The 23,310-nt window shown below is 47.5% G+C and overlaps 1 protein-coding gene across 2 annotated transcripts in view; it reads right to left on the reverse strand.

The window, feature by feature from the left end:
• The window catches only part of RNF213 (ring finger protein 213), a 147,871-nt gene that overhangs the window by 75,080 nt on the left and 49,481 nt on the right, over positions 1-23,310 (reverse strand). For both annotated transcript variants that reach the window (XM_017879305.1, XM_017879306.1), the window contains 9 exons: positions 21,360-21,582; positions 20,641-20,696; positions 17,819-17,972; positions 14,223-14,378; positions 12,462-12,551; positions 10,151-10,273; positions 3,880-4,060; positions 1,074-1,247; positions 583-732 (listed from right to left, as the gene is read on the reverse strand). In XM_017879305.1, the coding sequence (XP_017734794.1) occupies positions 583-732; positions 1,074-1,247; positions 3,880-4,060; positions 10,151-10,273; positions 12,462-12,551; positions 14,223-14,378; positions 17,819-17,972; positions 20,641-20,696; positions 21,360-21,582 (1,307 nt within the window). The remainder of the gene's footprint in view (positions 1-582; positions 733-1,073; positions 1,248-3,879; positions 4,061-10,150; positions 10,274-12,461; positions 12,552-14,222; positions 14,379-17,818; positions 17,973-20,640; positions 20,697-21,359; positions 21,583-23,310) is intronic.

The following is a 23,310-nucleotide window of genomic DNA, read 5'->3' on the forward strand; positions in this document are numbered from 1 at the left end:
CTCAGGCTAGAGGGTTCACTCCCGTAGGGAAGAGCTGTTACAGTAGCAATATGAACCAAAATAAGAGTCAATCTGTTTTTCAGTTTTTTTAGAATAGAAATTTCTCCTTGTTTTATTTATTTACTTATTTTTTAGAGATGGGGGCCTTGTGGCCGGGCGCGGTGGCTCAAGCCTGTAATCCCAGCACTTTGGGAGGCCGAGACGGGCGGATCACGAGGTCAGGAGATCGAGACCATCCTGACTAACACTGTGAAACCCTGTCTCTACTAAAAATACAAAAATTAGCCGGGCGAGGTGGCGGCGCCTGTAGTCCCAGCTACTCGGGAGGCTGAGGCAGGAGAATGGCGTAAACCCGGGAGGCGGAGCTTGCAGTGAGTGGAGATCGCACCACCGCACTCCAGCCTGGGCGACAGAGCGAGACTCCGTCTCAAAAAAAATAAAAAAATAAAAAAATAAAAAATAAATAAATAAAAATTTTAAAGCCTTCTCTCCAAAATAAAGATCTGCTACTGTGATCCATTCCTACTGTGTTCTCCAACCCTCTGAGAGCCCTCCACTTTGTCCACTTCTCAGGAATACCACCTTGTATTAGGTGTTTTACATTCCCACACATCTTCAGGAGACTATCCACACATCTTTTCTCTTTCTTTAGAAATAACAGTTCCTCCATTCTCCAATCCAGTGCTTCCTCCATAGCACATTTTTCATCCTGGGGTGAAAGACTTTTTTCCTCTAGAAAACAAGAACAACAACAAAGTAACCCAGTACAGCAAACAGATGCCATTTTCCATGGCAACGCTTTGAATGTGCCCCACCTTCCCCGCCACCAGGACAAGGACTAGGACAGTTTTACGCATAGCCACTTTTTCCAGATGGCCATTATTTTATCACTTTCCCGTGATGTTCTTGAGAATTATAAACCACCCCTATCAACTCACGAGCAAGAAGAGATACTCATTACCAAGGCTAAGATGATCATCTCCTTTACAAAAATGCACACGCAAACACAAACGTATCTTCAAGCTACTGAATGCCTCAGGAGTCTGAGGGGCGTATCTCGACTTGATGCTTACTCAGTTGCCAGATGTCAAGAAACTGATTCTTGTGCTTTATAATCAGCTCCAGTTGTCCAACTAAAATCGTTCCATTTTGGAGGTCACCAGCAATTTTCGTGAACACAGAGTCAGCAGCACCCATCAACTTCTTGCCATCCTTTGTAATATTTGCTAGTATTTCCTCATTGGTTCCTGAACAGATGAACAACATAGTTAAAACAGTGGGCTCCCCATCTCCTACCTCATTGCCGATACCATGGGAATTCCAAATAACCTCTTGTTCTGGCCCCACTTCCTCAAACACAGGCAACGGCTGGCCAGTGTCTCCAGATACGCCAGTCACTCCACTCCCCTCTGCTTTCCCCCACGACGGTTAGGTCTTGCCCAGATTCATCCCCTGAACAACTTCTTTGTCCATGAAGCAGATTCTCTCAATGGCCAAAATCAGCTGGGAAACACATTTCTCAGGTTAAAACCCACGTCCCCTTCAGCGTATGGACGGACTGACTTCCTTTTTTTCTTTTTTTTGACAGGGTCTCACTCTATCACCCAGGCTTGAGTGCAGTGGCACAACCATAGCCCACTGTAACCTCAGTCTCTGACTTTCCTGCCTCAGCCTCCCGAGTAGCTAGGGACACAGGTGCACATCACAAAGGCTGGTAAACTTTCAAAAAGTTTTGTAGAGACAATGTGAGACAATTTTTTGTCTCACTTTGTCACCCAGGCTAGTCTCAAACTCCTGGGCTCAAGACATCCTCCCGCCTTGGCCTCCCAAAGCATTAGGATTATATGCATGAACCACTTCACCTGGCCTGAATATATTTTTTAAATAGAATACGCAGAATCTTCTTTAAAAAGCCCCCACCCTAGGAATACCTACAGCAAAAGAAACTGTACCAGGGATGCAGACATACCTAGCAAAGCATATCACGATGGTCTTAGGGAGACTTTTCATAGCATATGCAAAGAGAGAAACAGCCATGTGATAACTTTATACTCTGTACATCTTCATTATCTTGTAAAATCTTGGAATTGATTTTATGATAAATTTAGAGGGCAGAATTTTTATATATGTTTACTTTAACCACAGAAGATTTCTCTCCCAGTAATATTAGAGCCATATAGTATTAGGAGAAGAAGCTTATCTGCACCGTAACATACCAACATAGTAGCTTTATTAATCATTGCAGAAACTTGGAAGCAACCAAGATGCCTTTCATTAGGTGAACGGGTAAGCAGATTGTAGCACATCCATACGATGGAATATTATTCAGTAGTAAAAGGAGGTTAGCTCTCAAGCCATGAAAAGACATGGAGGAAACGTAAATACATATTACTAAGTGAAGGAAGCCAGTCTAAAGGCGACATCCTATAAGATTCTGACTATAGGACGTTCCGGAGAAGACTAAAGGAAATGGGGGGGCGGGTGCTGGAGCACAGCGGATTCTGTAGGGCAGCGAAACTATTCTGTAGGATACTGGAATGGAGGACACAGGCCGTGGTTTATCCAACCCCAGAGAATGGACAACAGCAGGGGTGAGCACTACCGTCAACTACGGACTTTAGTTAATAACAATGTATCAATATTGGCTTGTCAGCTGTAACAAAAGCACCGCGCTAATGTTGCATGTTAATACCAGGGTCCTGCCTGTGTGATGGTGGGGGAGACTGATGAGAACTCTGTAGTTTCTGCTCAATTTTTCTGTACACATAAAAGTGCTCTAAAAAATTTTATCCAACTTATAAACAGGCTGAGCACGGTGGTGCATGCCTGGAGTAGCAGCCACTTGGGAGGCTGAGGCAGGAGGATCACTTGAGCCTGGGAGGTCGGGGCTTACAGGGAGCGGTGATGGCATCACTGCACTACATGTAACTTGGCAACAGAGAAGACCTTGTTTTAAAAATAAATAAATTGCCGGGCACAGTGGCTCACCTCTGTAATCCCAGCTACTTGGGAGGCTGAGGCAGGAGAATCGCTTGAACCCGGGAGGCAGAGGTTGCAGTGAGCTGAGATCCACCACTGCACTCCAGCCCGGGTGAGAGAGCGAGACTCCGTCTCAAAAATAAATAAATAAACAAACAAACATACACAAATAACACAAAAATGATCTTTTCAAGAGAGCAGCTTTCACTTACGCACTCCCATATCAATTCAGTTATTTGACCCCCACAACTTCCCGGATCCATAGGAAGCTCAGCATTGATTTTGGCTGATCCACATCCAGTGCCCTCTCGCTAAAAGAGAGGAATCTAAGGTCTCGCACATCAACTGGACTCTAACGTGTTTAGGATGGAATGTCTCTCTCCCTCCTTGATCACAAAACACCTGGGGCAGCAGGGGCTGGGTGGGAAATCAGACAGCCCAGTACTTCACTTTCTGTTGAGGTCATCAATGTTGGCTTGGACATTCTACATTGATCTCCAAATAAGCAAGACATACCTGGGTCTGGATTTTAGTTTTTACTACTTACAATCTTTGAGACCTTAGGTAAGTCACAATGCATTCTCCAGTTGTTTCCTGATCTGAAAATTGGGGACCTTAAAGGGGACTTTCAGAAGGGCTGTTTCAAGGGCACTGGGCCAGTACAGTCACTAGGGTGCAGCAAGCATTCAATAAATAGTGGCTGTTAGCATTAGTCATTATTTACAACGCAAGACACTCTGAGCCTTCCAAAGTCTCTCTGTCCAAACTGCAGCCTTTGTCTAACGTCAGCCCATCCCAATTCAGTATCATCATGTCAAATCTTCTGCCTCCCACCTTTCCCAGAGTCAGAAAGGCACCACCTTCACTGAGCTGATGTTCCCAGCACTCCCGCAAACATACCACACAATTTGAAGAGATGCTTGACATCTGCCCACGTGAGCAGATGTTTTAAAATGTCATCCAAGTTGTCCACGGCTTCCCCATTTTTCCTAGGCCAGGACTTAGTGATCACAGCAGACAAGAGGGTACCAAATTTCTGCAGATTACAGCAAGAGAGCCCCCGAAGGATACTGGTCTGAGACTATAAGAAAAGTCATAAAAGAGGGACATTTAGAAGTTTTTCATTAGTTTGTTTTGGAATAACAAAAGCAAATTACCTACTCAATAGCATTTCAGAAATCTACTGTAACTTGTTTTATAAGGCCACAAAAAGAGCAAGACAGTGAAACACTTCACATTTCTTAGAAGATTTTCATTTCCTTGTATACTGCCTCCTTAAGTGTCCAGCACCAGAGATTTGAAGATACACACACAACCACACACCAACACAACCAGTCACCCTCCTTCCTTCTGGCTAACTGCCAGTTTCTATATGTTTTTTGCACTCTCATATCATGAAAAACACCAAAAGTGAATAAACCCTTAACATAGCATATATTTTATGTTCCTAAATGTAATTCTTTTAAAAAGCTGCCTACAAACAACATATACGTTTTCATTCTTTTTTTAATTCTCCTCCGAGAAATAATATTTTCTTCCTTAGGTTCAAAGTCTCTGCAAAACGTTTCAGTAATTAGTAAAAACCACAAGGTTAATTTATAATAGATACTTTCTGACATTTAAAAGGATAAAAGAAAACCTTATACAAGCCGCATGTTAAAGACACTATGCACCATGATCAAGTACAATTTATCTCAGGGATGAAAGGTTGATTTAACATCAAATATCAGTTAATAAGAATAGGAAAATATCACGTGATCATTTCAGTAGCTATGGAAAAAGCATTTGACAAAATCCAACTCTCTTCTATGATTAAAGGGGGAAAAAAAAAACCATTCAACAAATGAGGAACAGAAAGGAACTTCCACAAAGGGCATCTATGAAAAGCTCACGCTGACATCACACCTGGTGGCAAAAGACTGAAAGCTTCTCCTAAGATCAGGAACAAGACAAGGATGTCCACTTTCACCACTTTCATTCAAAGTTGTACTGGAGGTTCCAGCCAGGACAGTTATGCAAGAGAAAGAAATAAAAGGTATCCAGATTGGAAGACGCGAAACTCTATTCACAGATCATTATGATCTTATGTATAGAAAATTTATTTCTCTTTCTCTCACGTGCACATACACACACACACACACGCACGCAATTTGAGCTACCAAATGAGCTCAGCAATGTTGCAGGATACAAGACACATGGAGCACTGTGTGTCTAGACACCAGCAAGGAACAATCTGGAAATGGAATTCAGAAAACAATTCCAATTACAATAGCACCCCCCCAAAAAAAGTACTTAGAAATTTAGTAAGTGCAAATTTAAACTATGAAAAATACAAAACGTTGTTAAAAGAAATTGGCCAGGCATGGTGGCTCATGCCTGTAATCCCAGGACTCTGGGAGGCCAAGGCGGGTGGATCACCTGAGGTCAGGAGTTCGAGACCAGCCTGACCAATATGGTGAAACCCTGTCTCTATTAAAAATCCAAAAATTAGCTGGGCATGGTGGTGGGCACCTGTAGTCCCAGTTACTTGGGCACTCCAGCCTGGGCGACAGAGCAAGACTCCGTCTAAACAGGAAAAAAAAAAGATCTAATTGAATGAAATAAATCCGACTTAACCTTGTTAAAATGGCAATGCTGGCTGGGTACAGTGGCTCACGCCTGTAATCCCAGCACTTTGAGAGGCAGAGGCAGGTGGATCACGAGGTCAGGAGATCGAGACCATCTTGGCTAACACAGTGAAACCCCATCTCTACTAAAAATACAAAAAAAAAGTTAGCTGGGCATGGCAGCAGGCACCTGTAGTCCCAGCTACTCAGGAGGCTGAGGCAGGAGAATAGCACGAACCCGGGAGGCAGAGATTGCAGTGAGCCAATATCATGTTACTGCACTCCAGCCTGGGCGACAGAGTAAGACTCTGTCTCAAAAAAAAAAAAAAAAAAAAAGATGGCAATGCTGTCCAAAGTGATCTATACTTTGAATACCAGCCCTATCAGAATCCCAGCTGACTTCCTTGTCAATGGAAACTGACATACTGATTCTAAAATTCTTATGAAATTGCAAGGGACCCAAAAAAGCCAAAACAATCTTGAAAAATAAGAAGAAGAAAAAAAAAAAAAAAAGAACTCGCATGTTCCAATTTCAAAACTTACTAGAAAGCAATGATAGTCCAAACGGTGTGGTACTGACACAAGGATAGGCAAGCAGATCAGTACATAGAATTGAAAATCTAGAAATAAATCCATACATGTATGGTCAACAGATTTTTGACAAGAATGCCAACATCACTCAACAGGGAATGTAGAGTTCTTTCAACAAACACTGGAACAACTGGATGTCCACATGCAAAAGAGTGAAACAGAACCCTTACCTCACACCATATACAGCATATACAAAAAAGAACTCAAAATGGATCAAAGGCCTAAATGTAAGAGCTAAAACTATAAAACATTGAGAGATAAATAAACATAGGAGTAAATCTTCACAACCTAGGATTTGGCAAAGGATTCTTTGACACCAGCGGTACAAGCAACAAAAGAAAACACAGATATGCCCAAATTCTTCAAAATTAAAGACTCTGTGCTTCAAAAGAAACCATCAAGAACATGAAAAAACAACACATAGAATGGGAGAAAATACTTGCAATCAGATATCTGACAAGGGACTTGTATACAGAATAAAGACTCCCAACTCTATAATAAAAAGACAACCCAATTAAAAAATGAGCAAAAGAGGTGAGGTGCAGTGGCTCATGCCTTCAATCCCAACACTTTGGGAGGCCAAGGAGGGAGGATCATGTGAGCCCAGGAGTTCAAGACCAGCCTGGGCAACATCTCAAGACCCTGTCTCTACAAAAAAAAAGAGACAGAGTCTCACTGTGTCGCCCAGGCTGGAGTGCAGTGGCACAATCTCAGCTCACTGCAACCTCTGCCTCATAGGTTCAAGCGATTCTCTGGCCTCAGCCTCCTAAGCAGCTGGGACTACAGGCGCATGCCACCACGCCCGCTTAATTTTTTGTATTTTTAGTAGAGACGGGGTTTCACCGTGTTAGCCAGGATGGTCTTGATCTCCCGACCTCATGATCCGCCTGCCTCAGTCTCCCAAAGTGCTGGGATTACAGGCGTGAGCCACCGCGCCTGGCCCACAAATTTTTTTTTTTAATTAGCTGAATATGGTGGCACATGCCTGTAGTCCCAGCTACTTGGGAGGCTGAAGTGGGAGGACCACTTCAGCCCAGGAGGTTGAGGCTGTAATGAACCACGATCGTGCCATTGCATTCCAGCCTGGGGGGGACATAGCAAGACCTTTCTCCCCAAAAAAAAAAAAAAAAAAAAAAAATTAAATAATACTTGGGGATGGGGTGCAAAAGATCTCAATAAACATTTCTCCAAAGAAGATACAGACATTCCAATAAGCATATGAAAAGATGCTTGATATCATTAGTTGTCAGAGAAATGCAGTTAAAAACCACAATGAGGCCGGGGATGGTGGCTCACACCTGTAATTCCATCACTTTGGGAGGCCAAGGCAGGTGGATCACGAGGTCAAGAGATCGAGACCATCCTGGCCCACATGGTGAAACCCTGTCTCTACCAAAAATACAAAAATTAGCTGGGCATGGTGGTACACGCCTGTAGTCCCAGCTACTCGGGAGGCTGAGGCAGGAGAATTGCTTGAACCCAGGAGGTGGAGGGGTTGCAGTGAGCCAAGATCACGGCACTGCATTCCAGCCTGGGTAACACAGCAAGACTCCATCTCAAAAAACAAACAAAAACCACAAGGAGATACCACTTCGTACCCACTAGGATGGCTAGAATCAAAAAGTTAGATAATACATGTTGGTGAGGATGTGGAGAACCTGGAAGCCTCCTATGCTGCTGGAGGGATTGAAAATGGTCCAGCTGCTGTGGGACTCGGCCCGACAGTTCTTTAAACAATTAAACACGGAGTTACCATATGATTCAGCAATTCCACATCGAGGTATACACCCAGGAGAAATGAAGACATATACCCACACATAAACATGTACACTAACATTTGTATCAACAGATTTATAATAGCCAAAGAAGCAACCTAGATGGCCATCAATGGACACGTGGATAAACGGAATAGTATTTGGCCATGGAAAGAAACGAAATACAGGTTGAGCATTCCTAATCCCAAAATTCAAAATACTCTAAAATCCAAACTTTTGAGTATAATGATGCCACAAATGAAAAATTCAACATACAAATACTTAACACAAACTTTGTTCCATGCACAAAATTGTTAAAAATACTGTATAAAATTACCTTCAGACTATGTGCATAAGATGTATATGAAACCAGTGAATTTTGTGGTTAGACTCTGGGTCCCATCCGGAAGACGTCTCATTATGTAAATACAAATATTCCAAAATTTGAAAACACCTGAAATCCAAAACACTTCTGGTCTCAAGCGTTTTGGGCAAGGAATACTTAACGTATACTGACACATGCTACAATATAGATGGACTTTTGTTGTTACTGCTTTTTGAGACAGGGTCTTGCTCTGTCCCCCAGGCTGAAGTGCAAGTGTGATCATGGCTCACTGCTGCCCTAACCTTCTGGGCCTAAAGGAGCCTCCCACCTCAGCCTCCGAAGTAGCTGGGACCACAGGTGAGCACTGCCATGCCTGGCTAATTTTTTTTGTTTTTTAGTTTTTATAGAGACAGGGTCTTACTCTGTCACCCAGGCTTGTCTTGAACTCCTGGGCTCCCAAAGTGCTGTGATTACAGGTGTGAGCAACCGTGTCCAGCCTGGACGGACTTTTAAAACATTATGCTCAGCCGGGTGCGGTGGCTCACGCCTGTAATCCCAGCACTTTGGGAGGCCAAGGCGGGTAGATCACCTGAGGTCGGGAGTTCGAGACCAGCCTGACCAACGTGGAGAAACCCTGTCTCTTCTAAAAATACAAAATTAGCCAAGTGTGGTGGCACATTGTTCTTTAAACAATCAAAAGACTCTTTAAACAAAAAGTAGCTGTAATTCCAGCTACTTGGGAGGCTGAGGCAGGAGAAGCACTTGAACCCGGGAGGCAGAGGTTGCGGTGAGCCAAGATCGCACCATTGTATTCCAGCCTGAGCAAAAAGAGTGAAACTCTGTCTCAAAAAAAACCAACCAAACAACAACAACAAAAACCATTATGCTCAGTGAAATAAGCCATACCCAAAAGGCCACATACATGATTCCATTCATATTACAGTCCAGAACAGAGAAAGCCACAGACGCCATTGTTTATGCTCAGCGATTGTTTATGGCTGCAGAGGGGAGTGGGTGGCTAGAGGGGAGGAGGATGATGGCTAAAGGGGACAGGGTTTCTTTTTGAAGTGATGAAAATGCTCTGTCGTTGACTGTGGTGATGACTGTACATATCCGTGACTAACCCAAAACCTGCTGAACTGGAAATTTTCACGGATGAACCGTGTGGCATTATGAACAATTTCTCAACTGTGTTAACAAAAAAGGGAAAGGAAAACCTTATCAAAGGTATCACTCACTTAAAAAATTAGAACCCCTTGGTCCCCGGAATTCAATGACCTCAATGTTTCCGGACTCCCCCTGCAGAAGCAAGGCTGTGCTTGTGCGGGGGTTAAGTGTCCAGTTAGGAAATGTGAGCGGGGAGCCGTGGCCAGCAGGGAGCTGCTTTGTGTGGCATTGCCTGGGAGACTGTTCCTGGGAGACAGCGGGGCACAATCTCTTCCCCTTTGCAGAAAATAGCTAAATAAATTGATACAATTTTCCATTTCACATATTTTGCTTCCATAAATGTTCTGTCAACCTTTGGAGTCTTTTCCCACATACCCACTGAGCAAGTGTTAACAATCAAGCAAACCAGCAGCCACAACGATAACGGGGCCATCTGAGGAGCAGCCTGCAAGCCCATTTGACTTGTGCCACCCGCGCCCGGCTGTGATTCCGTACAGAACACATGCAGGATGGCGTGAGCAGCAGGGACCGTGCAGCACACCGAGGAACTCGGAGAGAACTGGACTTGAGCGCCATTGCCCTGGGCGAGGGAGGAGGGTGCCCACTTCCCAATCTCTGAGTTAGCAAAGGAGCTGAGACCCAGCAGGCGCTTCATAGCCCTTAGCTGGGTCATGGCAGAACACAGCTGTGAGCCCGAATCCATTTCCCTGGGAGGAGAGGTTATTCACCTGGCAGGCTGAGCTCACGGCTTCAATGATGCATTTCTCGAAGGTCTTGGCCACACTGTCCTCTAAGCCTTCGCTGTCCCAGTGACTACTGCAGTAGGCAGTGATCTGGGAGAGGGGCTTCTCCTGCAAAAATCGAAGGGGGGTTTCAGAGCTTTCGGATGCAGCGCTCCAGTACTCTATGGGACCAAAGTGCTTTCATCATCTTTACTTTCCCACTGTTTTACCGTTTCCCCCAATTTTAAGCTTCTCCCCACCCATGCAGAGCATGTCCTTCCTGCCCCCCACCAGTGGACCAAAGGCTAAAATTTTAAAAGAGTCTCTTTTCCCAGTCTGCAGAAAAAGCACCTGGCTTGCAAACACAGGTAAGTTATGACAAATAGGTCATTTTTCCTGGTTTCTGTTTTCTCTCCAAAGATCCACTTAACAGTTACATATAGGCCAGGCACGGTGGCTCACGCCTGTAATCCCAGCACTTTGGGAGGCCGAGGTGGGTGCATCACGAGGTCAGGAGATCGAGACCATCCTGGCTAACACGGTGAAACCCCATCTCTACAAAAAATACAAAAAATTAGCCGGGCGTGGTGGCGGGCGCCTGTAGTCCCAGCTACTCGGGAGACTGAGGCAGGAAAATGGTGTGAACCCGGGAGGCAGAGCTTGCAGTGAGCCGAGATCCGGCTACTGCCCTCCAGCCTGGGTGACAGAGCGAGACTCTGTCTCAAATAAATAAATAAATAACAACAAAAAAAGTTACATCTAAAACTCTCATATCACAGAAAAGCTAATTTTCCTTGAGCCTCAGGCCTTAATTCAGCATGAGGGGCATGTCTGCATGTTCTCCACTTGTGTTTCATGAGGCTCCTGTCACCAACAGGCCACTCAGACTTGCTGCCTATGGGCAGGCTTGGCCCCTCCTATGCTTGGGGCCCCATTGATGGAGGCAGGATAAATCCCATGCAGACAGGGGTGGGTCCCTGGCAAAACCCCACCTTTGAATCGAAAAGCCTGAAACCCATGGCCCAAAATGAGAACCTCTCTCCCTGTGTGCCTGCTCTCTCCCCATCGGTTCTTTCAGAGAAATGTCTTTTTTTTTTTGAGAAGGAGTCTCGCTCTGTCATCCAGGCTGGAGTGCAGTGGCCGGATCTCAGCTCACTGCAAGCTCCGCCTCCCAAGTTCACTCCATTCTCCTGCCTCAGCCTCCCGAGTAGCTGGGACTACAGGCGCCCGCCACTTCGCCCGGCTAGTTTTTTGTATTTTTTTTTTAGTAGAGACAGGGTTTCACAGTGTTAGCCAGGATGGTCTCAATCTCCTGACCTCGTGATCTGCCCATCTCAGCCTCCTGAGAAATGTCTTTTTACCAGTAGAATGCTGCTTTTTCCAAAACTACCTATGGCCCACCCTGCCCCCTGTCTTGTGCCTATAAAGACCCCAGACTTGGTAGCGAGAGAGAAGTAGCTTGACTGGAGACAGTGACTTGACTTCAGCAGGACGGCTGGACTTCAGAGGACAGACGATTTAACTGTGGAAAGATGTCCTGACTTCAGGAAAGAGCCAGCCAGAGTTAGCTGTACCAGAGGAAGATTCCCCACCTGACCCATCCCCTCTCCAGCTCCCCTCTCCACTGAGAGTCATTTCCATTGCTTAATAAAATTCTTTGCCTTCACCATCCTCCAAGTGTCCAGGTGACCTCATTTTTCTTGGATGCTGGACAAGAGCTCAGGGACCACTGAGTAGGGTACCTAAAACAGGCTGTCACATTGGCCCTTTGCCCTGATGGCAGAGGGCAGCCACCCTAGGCAACACGGCAAGGGGCCCACTGAGCTGATAACACACCACTGTCCATAGATGGCAGAGCTAAGAGAGCACCTGCCCTCTGGAGCTTCGGGGGTTGTAGGCACCTCAACCTGGACACTGCTGCAGGGCCTGCACGGAGCTTGCATTGCCAGCTCCCAAAGCAGCTGGCCAGATGCCACACTCGCTCACGTGCTCCCTCCCACAAGGGGTTGAGCACGGCGGGCCAAGTAAACACAGCATCTCCATCACAAGTCCAACGAAGGGGTCAGGAAAAATCCTGCACCCCCATGATGGTGAGATCCTGGGCCCTTGTTCCTCTCTGTCCTCTCAGTAAGACTCTGAAGCGCTCTTCTGGGGACAGCCTGTAAGGGCTGGATCAGAAACAGAAACACGGAGCTGTGATTCACCCCGTCCCTGCCCACAGAGAGGCACCACTGAGATCTCTTGGCTGTTGCTAATGGTCTGGGGTTCTCCAGCTTGCCTTCACGCCCTGAAAAGAATGTCCCCCAACTTCTGGTACCTGTTTGAGCCTCCATTCCATGTCTCCCAGCAATGACTCCTTCCAGCCATGCTCCACGGGGAAGTGGATTTCCACCAGCCGCCTCCAGATCTGCAAAACCCAAACACAGGTCACACCCACTGTCACGACTAAATGCCACAGCATGCTCCCATGAAGGGAGAAAGACAGCATTACGGCAATACAGAGAGCACGGGACTACGCGAACACCAGGGCTCTCCCCAGCCTTCGTCAACAGTGAGCCATGCTAGTGGCAGGTCACAGCAGCCCAGGCTGGCTTTCTAGAATCCGAGACTCAACCAGGGGCCACTGCTAGTCTTCCTACTGCACAACTGGCTTTTTATTCTGAAAGGATTTATCTCTAACATTATACTTTGAAAATTTTTGAGCTTTCAAAAGGTCACAAGAATAGCACACCACCACCCACATTCATTCAACTCCAGACCTGAGCTGTTCACGTTTCCCACAGCTGCTTTCCCTTTTCCTCTCCCCTCCTTGCTCTCTCTTCAGACTGTCTGCATAAATTAGCATTTTCTCTCCCAAACCGTTGGAAAGCAAGTTGCAGGCATCATGGCGCCTTGCCACTACATACCTGGGCAGGGTCTCACAAGACTCTAGCCCTTCTCTGCACGACTCTAGTGCCGGTTTCCCACTCAGGACGTGCAACGTGGAGAGGAGGACACTTCCCCCAGGAAGTGGTCTCCACCCCAGTTCCTCTCATGCTCCAGCTCCTGTCCTGACTGGATCCTAGATCCTCCTGGGATACATACTATACTTACTTATCACATCTCTTTCCTAGAAGAGTTCCCTGGTCATTTTTTTTTCTTTTTCTTTTAACAGGTTGACAGTTGTGAAAAGATCAGGCCAACTGTTTTGTAGACTGTCTTTTGACCTGATTTGTCTCGTAATTTCCCCATGATTTGATTCAGATTAAAATATTTTGGGCTGGGACACTATGAGGTCGAACCACATGAAAATGTAAAAAAATACTTTAAGAGGCAGGGAGTCGCTCCGTCACCTGGGTTGGAGTGCAGTGGTGCAGTCATAGCTCACTGCAACCCTGACCTCCTGGGTTCAAGCCATCCTTCCACCTAGGCTTTCTAAAGAGCTGGGGTTACAGGCATCAGCCACCGTGCCCAGCCAAAAATGAAAATGAACTTTTCTCAGGTCAGGCATGTTCGAATATCCATCACCTCCACCACCATCATTATCTCCATAATCTCCACCACCTCCATCATCTTTACCGTCACCTCCACCACCGCCACCACAGTCACCACCATCACCATCAACTCCACCACCACTATCACCTCCATTACCACCACCATCACCTCCACCACCATCACCACCACCACCACAATCACCACTATCACCTCCACCACCTCCACCACCTCCACCACCACCGCCCTCCATTACCACCATCATCACTATCACCTCCCCTTCACCATCTCCATGACCATCATCACCACCATCACCTTCACCATCATCACCTCTATCATCACCATCACCTCCACACCTCCATCACCACAGGGACGGTGCCCAACCAGCGGACACCAGGCAGTGCAGCAGCACTTTGCACCCGGCATCTGTCTGCCTCAGAGTCACCCTGCCGGGTAAGACCAGAGCAACTCCATTTTGTAGATGAAGAACCGAGGCTCTGGTGAAGGCCAACTGCCCCTGGCCAGCAGCCTATACCCCATGATTTGAGGCCACAAGGAATCACGATCACTCACATCCCTACCCAGAAGCCTTTGGCCAAACGCTTACCTCAATTTCCTTGGGGTATGTGAATAAGACACCTGAATATACAAGCATGTTATTTGTAAAAACTTCTCGGAGCCACCTTTTCGTAGCAGCAAGGGTCCCTTGGAAGACCGTTTGGACTGAATTATTTCCAGTTTCATCTCCCTGTCCTGCAGAATCCTGTTGTCACACAAGAGGGAGAATCAGTCATCCTCAGCTGTGGACTCAGGTTCCCGGTGAGACGCTGCACCCCCTCCTCTGCTCCCTGCTGGCACAGGCTGCTCAAGGAGTGGCTGCGATGGAGGGACCACAGACCTTGGCAGAAGCCCACATTCCCAAAGCACTTCCCTTCCCCAGGGTTTTCTGGGTTCACCCTGAACGTGGGTGATACAGGAGAAAAGAGGGAGGGAGGGAACGGCATCTGGTGTTCCCCTGAAAGCCCAGGCAGCCTCTGTCCTGCCAATGAGCAGGTTCCCAGGCTGTGACTAGGAGACTGAGGGGGAAAAGCACACCCCAGAGAGGGTCCCTGCAGACTCCCAGGCCTGCTCCTTAGACACAGGAGACAGCCAGGCTCCTGACCCAGAGGTAAACCTGGGTCCCCTTCCCACTGTGCTCCCACACGCCCTCCCACTACCTCCACGCCAGACCCACCAGACCCGAGGGAAAAACCCTCTTCCCCGGGCTCAAAGCCTCCTGTAATGCCTCCCTTCTCTCCCCTGCCTTCCTCTTCCTCCCTCTTCCTCCTCCCTCCCTCCCCCTCCTCCCCTGTCCTCCCCAGAAGCACATTTCCCAGGAAGCATACAGGTCAGGGGTCGGGGCCCCCTCCTGGGAGGAGCCCCATAGTCCTGGACTAATGCATGGTCTTTTTCTTTTTCTTCTTTTGAGACAGAGCCTCGCTCTGTCACCCAGGCTGGAGTACAGTGCTGCAATCTCAGCTCACTGCAACCTCCACCTCCTGGGTCCAAGTGATTCTCCTGCTTCAGCCTCCCAAGTAGCTGGGATTACAAGTGCATGCCACCACACCTCGCTAATTTTTGTATTTTTTAGTAGAGACAGGGTTTCACCATGTTGGCCAGGCTGGTCTCGAACGCCTGACCTCTGGTTATCTGCCTGCTTTGGCCTTCCAAAGTGTTGGGATTACAGGTGTGAGCTACCACACCCGGCCAAGCGTGTGATCTTTTTTTTAAGCACAGCCCTGCACATTGTGCAGCTATCAGGAGCCACAGAACCTGGATGCGCTCAGGCACTCACTGGAAGCACTGAGAGGCCCACGTCTCGAGACAGCAGAGATGTGCTGGGCAAGTGGACAGGGCTGCTGCTGGGCGGGGCTGCCTGAGAGTGGGAGAGAGGAAGAGCCCACAGCAGGCAGGGGAACACAGCGTCACTAGCCCTGGGAAGGGCCAGGACGGGAAGATATAGGCAGGAGCTTTCAAAGCATGAAAGAGGGGCCAGGATGCAGGTGCTGCTGTGAAAGAGAAAGAGAGAGCCTGCAGAGGCGGCTGCGTGCGGGGATGACTACAGCACAGCACGCAGGGGGAGGGGTCTGGCAGAAAACGAAACAGGCACTGCTGAAGGTTCCCCCAATGGCACAGCTCCTTCTAGAGCAATCCCCCAATGGCACAGCTCCTTCTAGAACAATCCAGCAGCACAGGGCTGGGTGGCGATGGCCAATAACAACAAACTTAACGATTGCCCGGAGGCTGCACACCCAATCCAGAGCCTGACGTGGGCACCTTGTTCTCCCAAGTGTCTGTCAACCCTGGAGCCTTCACAGCAGCACTCACCCGAAAGTTTCTTCAGCGCACATCATGTATTTTTGCTTTGTTTAATTTTAGTATTTGCAAAGGTTTTTTGTTTGTTTGTTTGCTTTTATGGCACAAGTAGAGAGTATTTTGTCCATAATATGGATTCAACTTATCTGAGATACCAGCCAACATTCAAGATAGTTATTTCTGTAGAAAATATACCCTAAGTAACTGACAAATTCCTTAAACACAGTTTATGTGGAAGTTGGCAGCTGCCAGTGGTGGTTTAAATAGCAGCCACTCCGGAGAACATGATCATCTCACCAATAATATTTATTCTTAAACTGTGTCTGTGGTACTTTAACACAAGAAAACTGAAAGGAAGAAAGTTAAAATATACACTTAATTGTTTTCTCTCACTAACATCACAGTTCTAACTTGAAGTAAGATTAAAAAAAATGATCAGCCGGGTGCGGTGGCTCACGCCTGTAATCCCAGCACTTTGGGAGGCTGAGGCAGGCGGATCACCTGAGGTCAGGAGTTCGAGGCCAGCCTGACCAACATAGAGAAATCCCGTTTCGACTAAAAATACAGAATTAGCCGGGTATAGTGGCCCATGCCTGTAATCCCAGCTACTTGGGAGGCTGAGGCAGGAGAATCGCTTGAACCCGGGAGGCAGAGGCTGTAGTGAGCCGAGATCGCGCCACCGCACTACAGCCTGGGCAACAAGAGCGAAACTCCGTCTCAAAAAGAAAAAAAAAAAAAGATTGTGCCGGGCACAGTGGCTCAGGTCTGCAATCCCAGCACTTTGGGAGGCCAAGGCAGGCGGATCACGTGAGGTCAGGCGTTCAAGACCAGCCTGGCCAACATGGTGAAAGCCCATCTCTACTAAAAATACAAAAATGAGCTGGGTGTGGTGGTGGGTGCCTGTAGTCCCAGCCACTTGGGAGGTGGAGGCAGGAGAATCACTTCAACCCCAGAGGCAGAGATTGTAGTGAGCCAAGATCACGCCACTGCACTCCCACCTGGGCAACAAGAGCAAAACTCCATCTCAAACAAACAAACAAAAACAAACAAATGACCAGTCTAAACATTAAATCTTACATCGCTTTCGAATTGAAGCTTATGAACTCAAGTGGGTGAAAGCTGCACAGAGACGAGAAAGAAGGAATTGCTGATCCCTGCAACCACAAAGAGCTCAGAGACACGACTCTGGTCCCTGCGACCACACAGACAGAGCTCAGAGACACAGGGCTGAGTGGGGAAAGTCGGAGACAGAAGGGTCAAAGCTGGAAGACAGGTAAAACTGATCGATGGGAGGTCACAACAGTGGCTTTCTTCGGGAGGGAGGAGCTGGGTCATTCTGCTGTTGGACCTGGGACGTGGCATGCAGCGGGGGACAGATGTGTGGCGCTATGGCCTTTGTTACCATATTCAAACTACAATGTAAAGAAGGTGGGAAAGACCATGTTTGGACATGTATTTTTTGGGAGGAAAATGGTCCACATAGTTGTCTGCAAACAATGGAATCAAGAAAAAAAAAAAGTCGTCTTCTCTGCATGGCATTGCCTGATCTCTAGCCCCTACGCCAGCTCTCTGGTTTCCCCATGGCCAGCTGGTGGCCACACGTTAACTCCCTGCCTCCCTCCCATGAGAGCCCAAGGAGGCAAAAGGGCAGACCCTGGCCCACTGACAGCCCCAAACCCAGAACAGAACCCAGCATCAAGCAGGTGCACAAGAAATGTCCACTGCTGGAATCCACCGCTCCATCTCATCCCAGCACCTAGGAATCAGACTGCTTCCTTTCCAAATTGAGGCTGCTTGAAATTCCACACCTATCCCCGGTGTGATACTTTGTGTGTTGACTCCACTCACCACCAGAGATAGAAGTATAATCATTCTGCAGACAATCTCAGCAGATAAGGCTGGCAGCTCATAAAACTCATGTGTCTTTGTGCTGCTGCAGACGGCTTCATGCAGTTTCAGACACACAGTCAGGTAGCACGGTGACAAGGCCTCCTCGGGAATCCTGCCCCGCAAAGAGTTAAGAGAAATCCCGGCCAGGATTTAGGAGAAGTCAGAAAACGGTAACCATTGATGATGAGCCCCTTCCTTTAAAATAACTAACAACAGGGCATTTGTTTGCCCTTTTCTAGGTTAACGTCTGAAAAATCACAATCAGTCCTGAACTTGTGACTAAGATAAAGAAAGAAAGAAAGTCTTCTTGTTTTGTCTCTGTAGTCTCAACTGTTCTAACCAAAGCAAGTCCAAACACTCCTCAGTGTGTTCTGGGATGTGAAAAAAGCAAAGAGATGTGTATTGCTAGACATTAAAATACGACATAAATTTGAAAAAATATTCAGAAAGAAACAGAAAGGAGGGAGGAAGAGAAAGAAATAGAAGAAGAGCGTGCAGCCTGTGTGAAATTGGCCGCAGCTCTGCCGGACCTGGGTTTTGTGTTTTCTGAGGGACACATGGACAGAGCAGGGACAGCGCAGGGACCGACGAGGAGGAGCCTTAGGAGGGACCAGGAGGGACTCGGAGGGGACTTGGGAAGGACTTTGGGAGGGACTCAGGAGGGACTGGAGGCTTGGGAGGGACTCAGGAGGGACTGGAGGGACTGGGGGGACTCAGGAGGACTGGGGAGGGACTTGGGGGACTCGGGAGGGACTGGGGAGGGACTTGGGAGGGACGCAGGAGGACCGTAGGAAGGACTCGGGAGGGACTCTCCGGGAGGGACTTAGAAAGGAGCCTAAGAGGGCTCGGGAAGGAGCCTTAGGGGACTCCCAGGAGGGACTTAAGAGACACTTAAGAGGAGCTTAAGGTGAGAGTTGATGGAAGGGGGCTGGAAAGGCAGTGTAAGAAGGACTCCCTGGGCTGAGGCTTGTGACAGCACCAGCGGTGGCGAGGTAGGGAGCTTGTGGCGGGGATCCTGAAGTCACAGGTGCTGGATCAACATCAGCAGAGAACGGTGAACAAAGGAGGTGAAGAAAACCTGGAAGTGCCAAACCCCGCTCAGAGAAAGCTCAGGCAACACGCATCCCATTGCTCGCTGGGGCATTTTCAGTGGTCCTGATTCTGTCTGCCTGACCCCTCACGGTATCAGAAGGTCACAAACTTGCATGAGCAATGATTTTTGGATATATTATATAAACTACCTTTGATTTTTATCTTTTTATTTTAATTTTATTTTTTTATTTATTTTATTTATTTTTTTGAGACGGAGTCTCACCTCTTCACCTCAGGCTGGAGTGCAGTCGCCGGATCCTCAGCCTCACTGCAAGCTCCACCTGCCTGGGTTTATGCCATTCCTCCTCTGCTCCAGCCTCCCGAGTAACTGGGGACTGACAGGTGCCCACCACCTCCGCCCAGCTAGTTTTTTTTTGTTATTTTTTTTAGTAGAGACGGGGTTTCACCGTGTTGCCAGGATGGTCCTCGATCTCCTGCGGTTTGTGATCCACCTGTCTCGGACCTCGGCCTCCAAGATAGTGCTGGGATATACAGGCTTGAGGCCACCGCGCCCGGCCTTGATTTTTAATCTTAAACCTGACTAGTATTAAAAAAGTACAGAACACCCACCATGCATATGCAGTACCATGACCGTTTACAAGTAAGGGAAAATGTATAGGAAAAAAGACTGGAGGGAGATAAACCCAAATCTTAGCAGCTGATATCTGTTATTTCTCTTAAAAAAACAAAACAACCGGCGGCGCTGGTGGCTTCAAGCCCTGTAACCCAGCACTTTGGAGGCCGAGACGGGTGACGGAAGGGTCAGGAGATCGGACCATCCTGGCTAACAACGGCGAAACCCGTCTCTACTAAAAAAAATTCACAAAAAACTAGCCGGGCGAGTTGGCGGGTGCTGTAGTCCAGCTACTTGGGAGGCCTGAGGCAGGAGAATGGCGTAAACCCGGGAGGCGGAGCTTTGCAGTGAGCTGAGATCCGGCCTGCAACTCCAGCCTGGGAGACAGAGCGAGACTCCGTACTCAAAAAAAAAAAAAAAAAAAAAAAAACCAAAACAACCAACAACAAAAAAACAGAGGGCCGGGCGTGGTGGCTCATGCCTGTAATCCCAGCACTTTCGGAGGCTGAGACAGGTGGATCACCTGAGGTCAGGAGTTCGAGACCAGCCTGGCCAACAGGGTGAAACTCTGTCTCTACTAAAAATACAAAAATTAGCTGGGCGTGGTGGCACGTGCCTGTAATCCCAGCTACTCAGGAGGCTGAGGAAGGAGAATCACTTGAACCCGGGAAGCAGAGGTTGCAGTGAGCCAAGATCACGCCATGGCACTCCAGCTTGGGCAACAAGAGTGAGACTCCATCTCAAACAAACAAACAAACAAAAATTAGCTGGGCGTGGTGGGTGTGTCTGTAATCCCAGCTACTCAGGAGGCTGAGTTGGGAGAATCACTTGAACCAGGAGATAGAGGTTGTAGTGAGGTGAGATCACATCACTACACTCCAGCCTGGGCAACAGAGTGAGACTCTGTCTAAAAAAAAACAAAAACAAAACAAAAAACAAAAAACAAAACAAAACAGATGACTACATTAATAACCTGAGAAGAGAAGTGGATCCCGTATTAATTTATGACGCTGCTGTTACAACAGCAAATGTGGGGCGCGGCCAATCGTAAGGGTCACAGGAAGCCCCTGGGGGTCGCATGTGAGGGAGAGACTGCATTGTGCTTCCCACTTACTTGTCCTGGTAAGTGTCCAGGAGGTGCAACAGCATTTTTAAAATGTTCAGAACATCCTAAGGCAGAGAAAAAAAACAACAGGACAGAAGATTGAATCACAATGCCATTGTCATTGCTAAAACAGAGCTGAAAAAAATCCAACATCAGGATGGTATACATTGTTTCCTTCCTACAAACCAATTTTAAGGTGCTCACATACTAATCTTACCTTTTTTATAGATAAAACTCAGGATTTAAACTTATACCATTTTCTCCACCAAAAAATGTGAAAGGAAAACGGCGGGCTTGAAATGCATCCCAAGGGACCCTCTTTTTTTTTTTTTTTTTTTTTTTTTTGAGACGGAGTCTCGCTCTGTCGCCCAGGCTGGAGTGCAGTGGCGCAATCTGGGCTCACTGCAAGCTCCGCCTCCCGGGTTCACACCATTCTCCTGCCTCAGCCTCCCGAGTAGCTGGGACTACAGCCATCCACCACCACACCCGGCTAATTTTTTTGTACTTTTAGTAGAGATGGGGTTTCACTGTGTTAGCCAGGATGGTCTCGGTCTCCTGACCTCATCATCTGCCCGCCTCAGCCTCCCAAAGTGCTGGGATTACAGGTGTGAGCCACCGTACCCAGTCCACTGTCTGTTTTTTAGGAAAAAGAATCCTGACCTCTCCATGTTTAGTATCTAGTCTGCTTTCGCTAAGCCAGGACTCCAGAGCCAACTTCAGAAACCAACCTGCATATTCCAGGAGAAGATTTTCTGAAGTCCTCGCAGGCGATAGTAAGTTCCTAGAAAACAGTCCAGGACATGAGCAGGAAAATGACCCAGGTGCTCAATGAAGTTTTCCATATATGAAACCAGGTGACTCAGAGGTAGCAGACTAAACCAGGATCGGAAGAGAGGCTCATCTACGCTCAGCAAATGCTTATTCTGGCTCATAAACGAAAGTAAGAAGTTCCTGCACGTGAGAAATCAGGATGGAGAAAAGAGACGCCGTGAGATCAGTGAGGGAAGATGGAGGAAACCAACGCTGGAGGGACAGAAACAGTCCCAATTTCAAAACTGATTTAAATACTCCTAGGGGCCGGGCGTGGTGACTCACACCTGAATCCCAAGGCCGACTCGGGAGGATCACTTGAGCCCAGGAGCTCGAAACCAGCCTGGGGAACCTAGTGAGGCCCTGTCTCTACTTTAATAAATAAAATAAAGGCTATGTGGAAAACAAAAATATGCAGTGAATCAAATGAAAAGTACAGAACATCCTATTGAGAATTAACTTAATGGCTGGGCACGGTGGCTCACGCCTGAATCCCAGCACTTTGGGAGGCCGAGACGGGCGGATCACGAGGTCAGGAGATCAAGGCCATCCTGGCTAACACGGTGAAACCCCGTCTCTACTAAAAAATACAAAAAAAAAAAAACTAGCTGGGCGAGGTGGCGGGTGCCTGTAGTCCCAGCTACTCCGGAGGCTGAGGCAGGAGAATGGCGTGAACCCGGGAGGCAGAGCTTGCAGTGAGCTGAGATCCGTCCGGCCACTGCACTCTAGCCCGGGCGACAGAGCGAGACTCCGTCTCAAAAAAAAAAAAAAAAAAAAAAAGAGAATTAACTTAATGGTCGGGTGCGGTGGCTCACGCCTGAATCCCAGCACTTTGGGAGGCCGAGGCGGGTGGATCAGTTGAGGTTAGGAGTTTGTGACCAGCCTGGCCGACATGGTGAAACGCGTCTCTATTAAAAATACAAAAATTAGCCAGGCGTGGTGGCGGGAGCCCATAATCCCAGCCACTCAGGAGGCTGAGGCAGAAGAATCGCTTGAGCCCTGGAGGCGGAGATTGCAGTAAACCAAGATCACGCCACTGCACTCCAGCCTGGGCAACAGAGTGAGACTCTGTCTCAAAAAAAAAAAAAAAAAAAAGAGAGAGAGGAAAGAATTAACTTCATATATAATTCAGAATACAGAATAAGAATTCACTGCTGGCTATTCTGGGCACACTCCTATGGGGTAGCCTTGTTCCACAAGAAGCAGTAATATTAAAAAAAATAGTAATAAAATCAGGCCGGGCGCAGTGGCTCATATCTGTAATCCCAGCACTTTGGGAGGCTGAGGCAGGCAGATCACCTGAGGTTGGGAGTTCGAGACCAGCCTGACCAACATGGAGAAATCCCATCTCTGCTAAAAATCCTAAATTAGACAGGTGTGGTGGCATACACCTGCAATCCCAGCCACTTGGGAGGCTGAGGCAGAAGAATCACTTGAACCCGGGAGGTGGAGGTTGTGGTGAGCCAAGATCATGCCATTGCACTCCAGCCTGGGCAACAAGAGCAAAACTCTGTCTCAAAAAAAAAAGAAAAAAAAATAGTAATAAAATCAAAAAGAAAAAAAAAAAAAGAGTTTGCTGCTGGCTGCAGTGGCTCATGCCCATAATCCCCACAATTTGGGAGGCCAAAGCAGGAGGATGGATAGCTTGAGGCCAGCAGTTTGAGATCAACCTGGGCAACATAGCAAGATTCCATCTCTATAAATAAATAAATAAAAATAATTCACTGAGATGGATGAACCTTGACAACATTATGCTCAGTGAAATAAGCCAGACACAAAAGGACAAATCCTGTGTGATTCCATTCACATGAGGTCCCCAGAGAAGTCAAAATCCTAGAGAGAGACAGGAGAACGGTGGTTACCGGGGGT

This window comes from Rhinopithecus bieti, unplaced genomic scaffold, assembly GCF_001698545.2.
Source record: "Rhinopithecus bieti isolate Rb0 unplaced genomic scaffold, ASM169854v2 scaffold_9899, whole genome shotgun sequence".
In the NCBI taxonomy this organism is placed as follows: domain Eukaryota; kingdom Metazoa; phylum Chordata; class Mammalia; order Primates; family Cercopithecidae; genus Rhinopithecus; species Rhinopithecus bieti.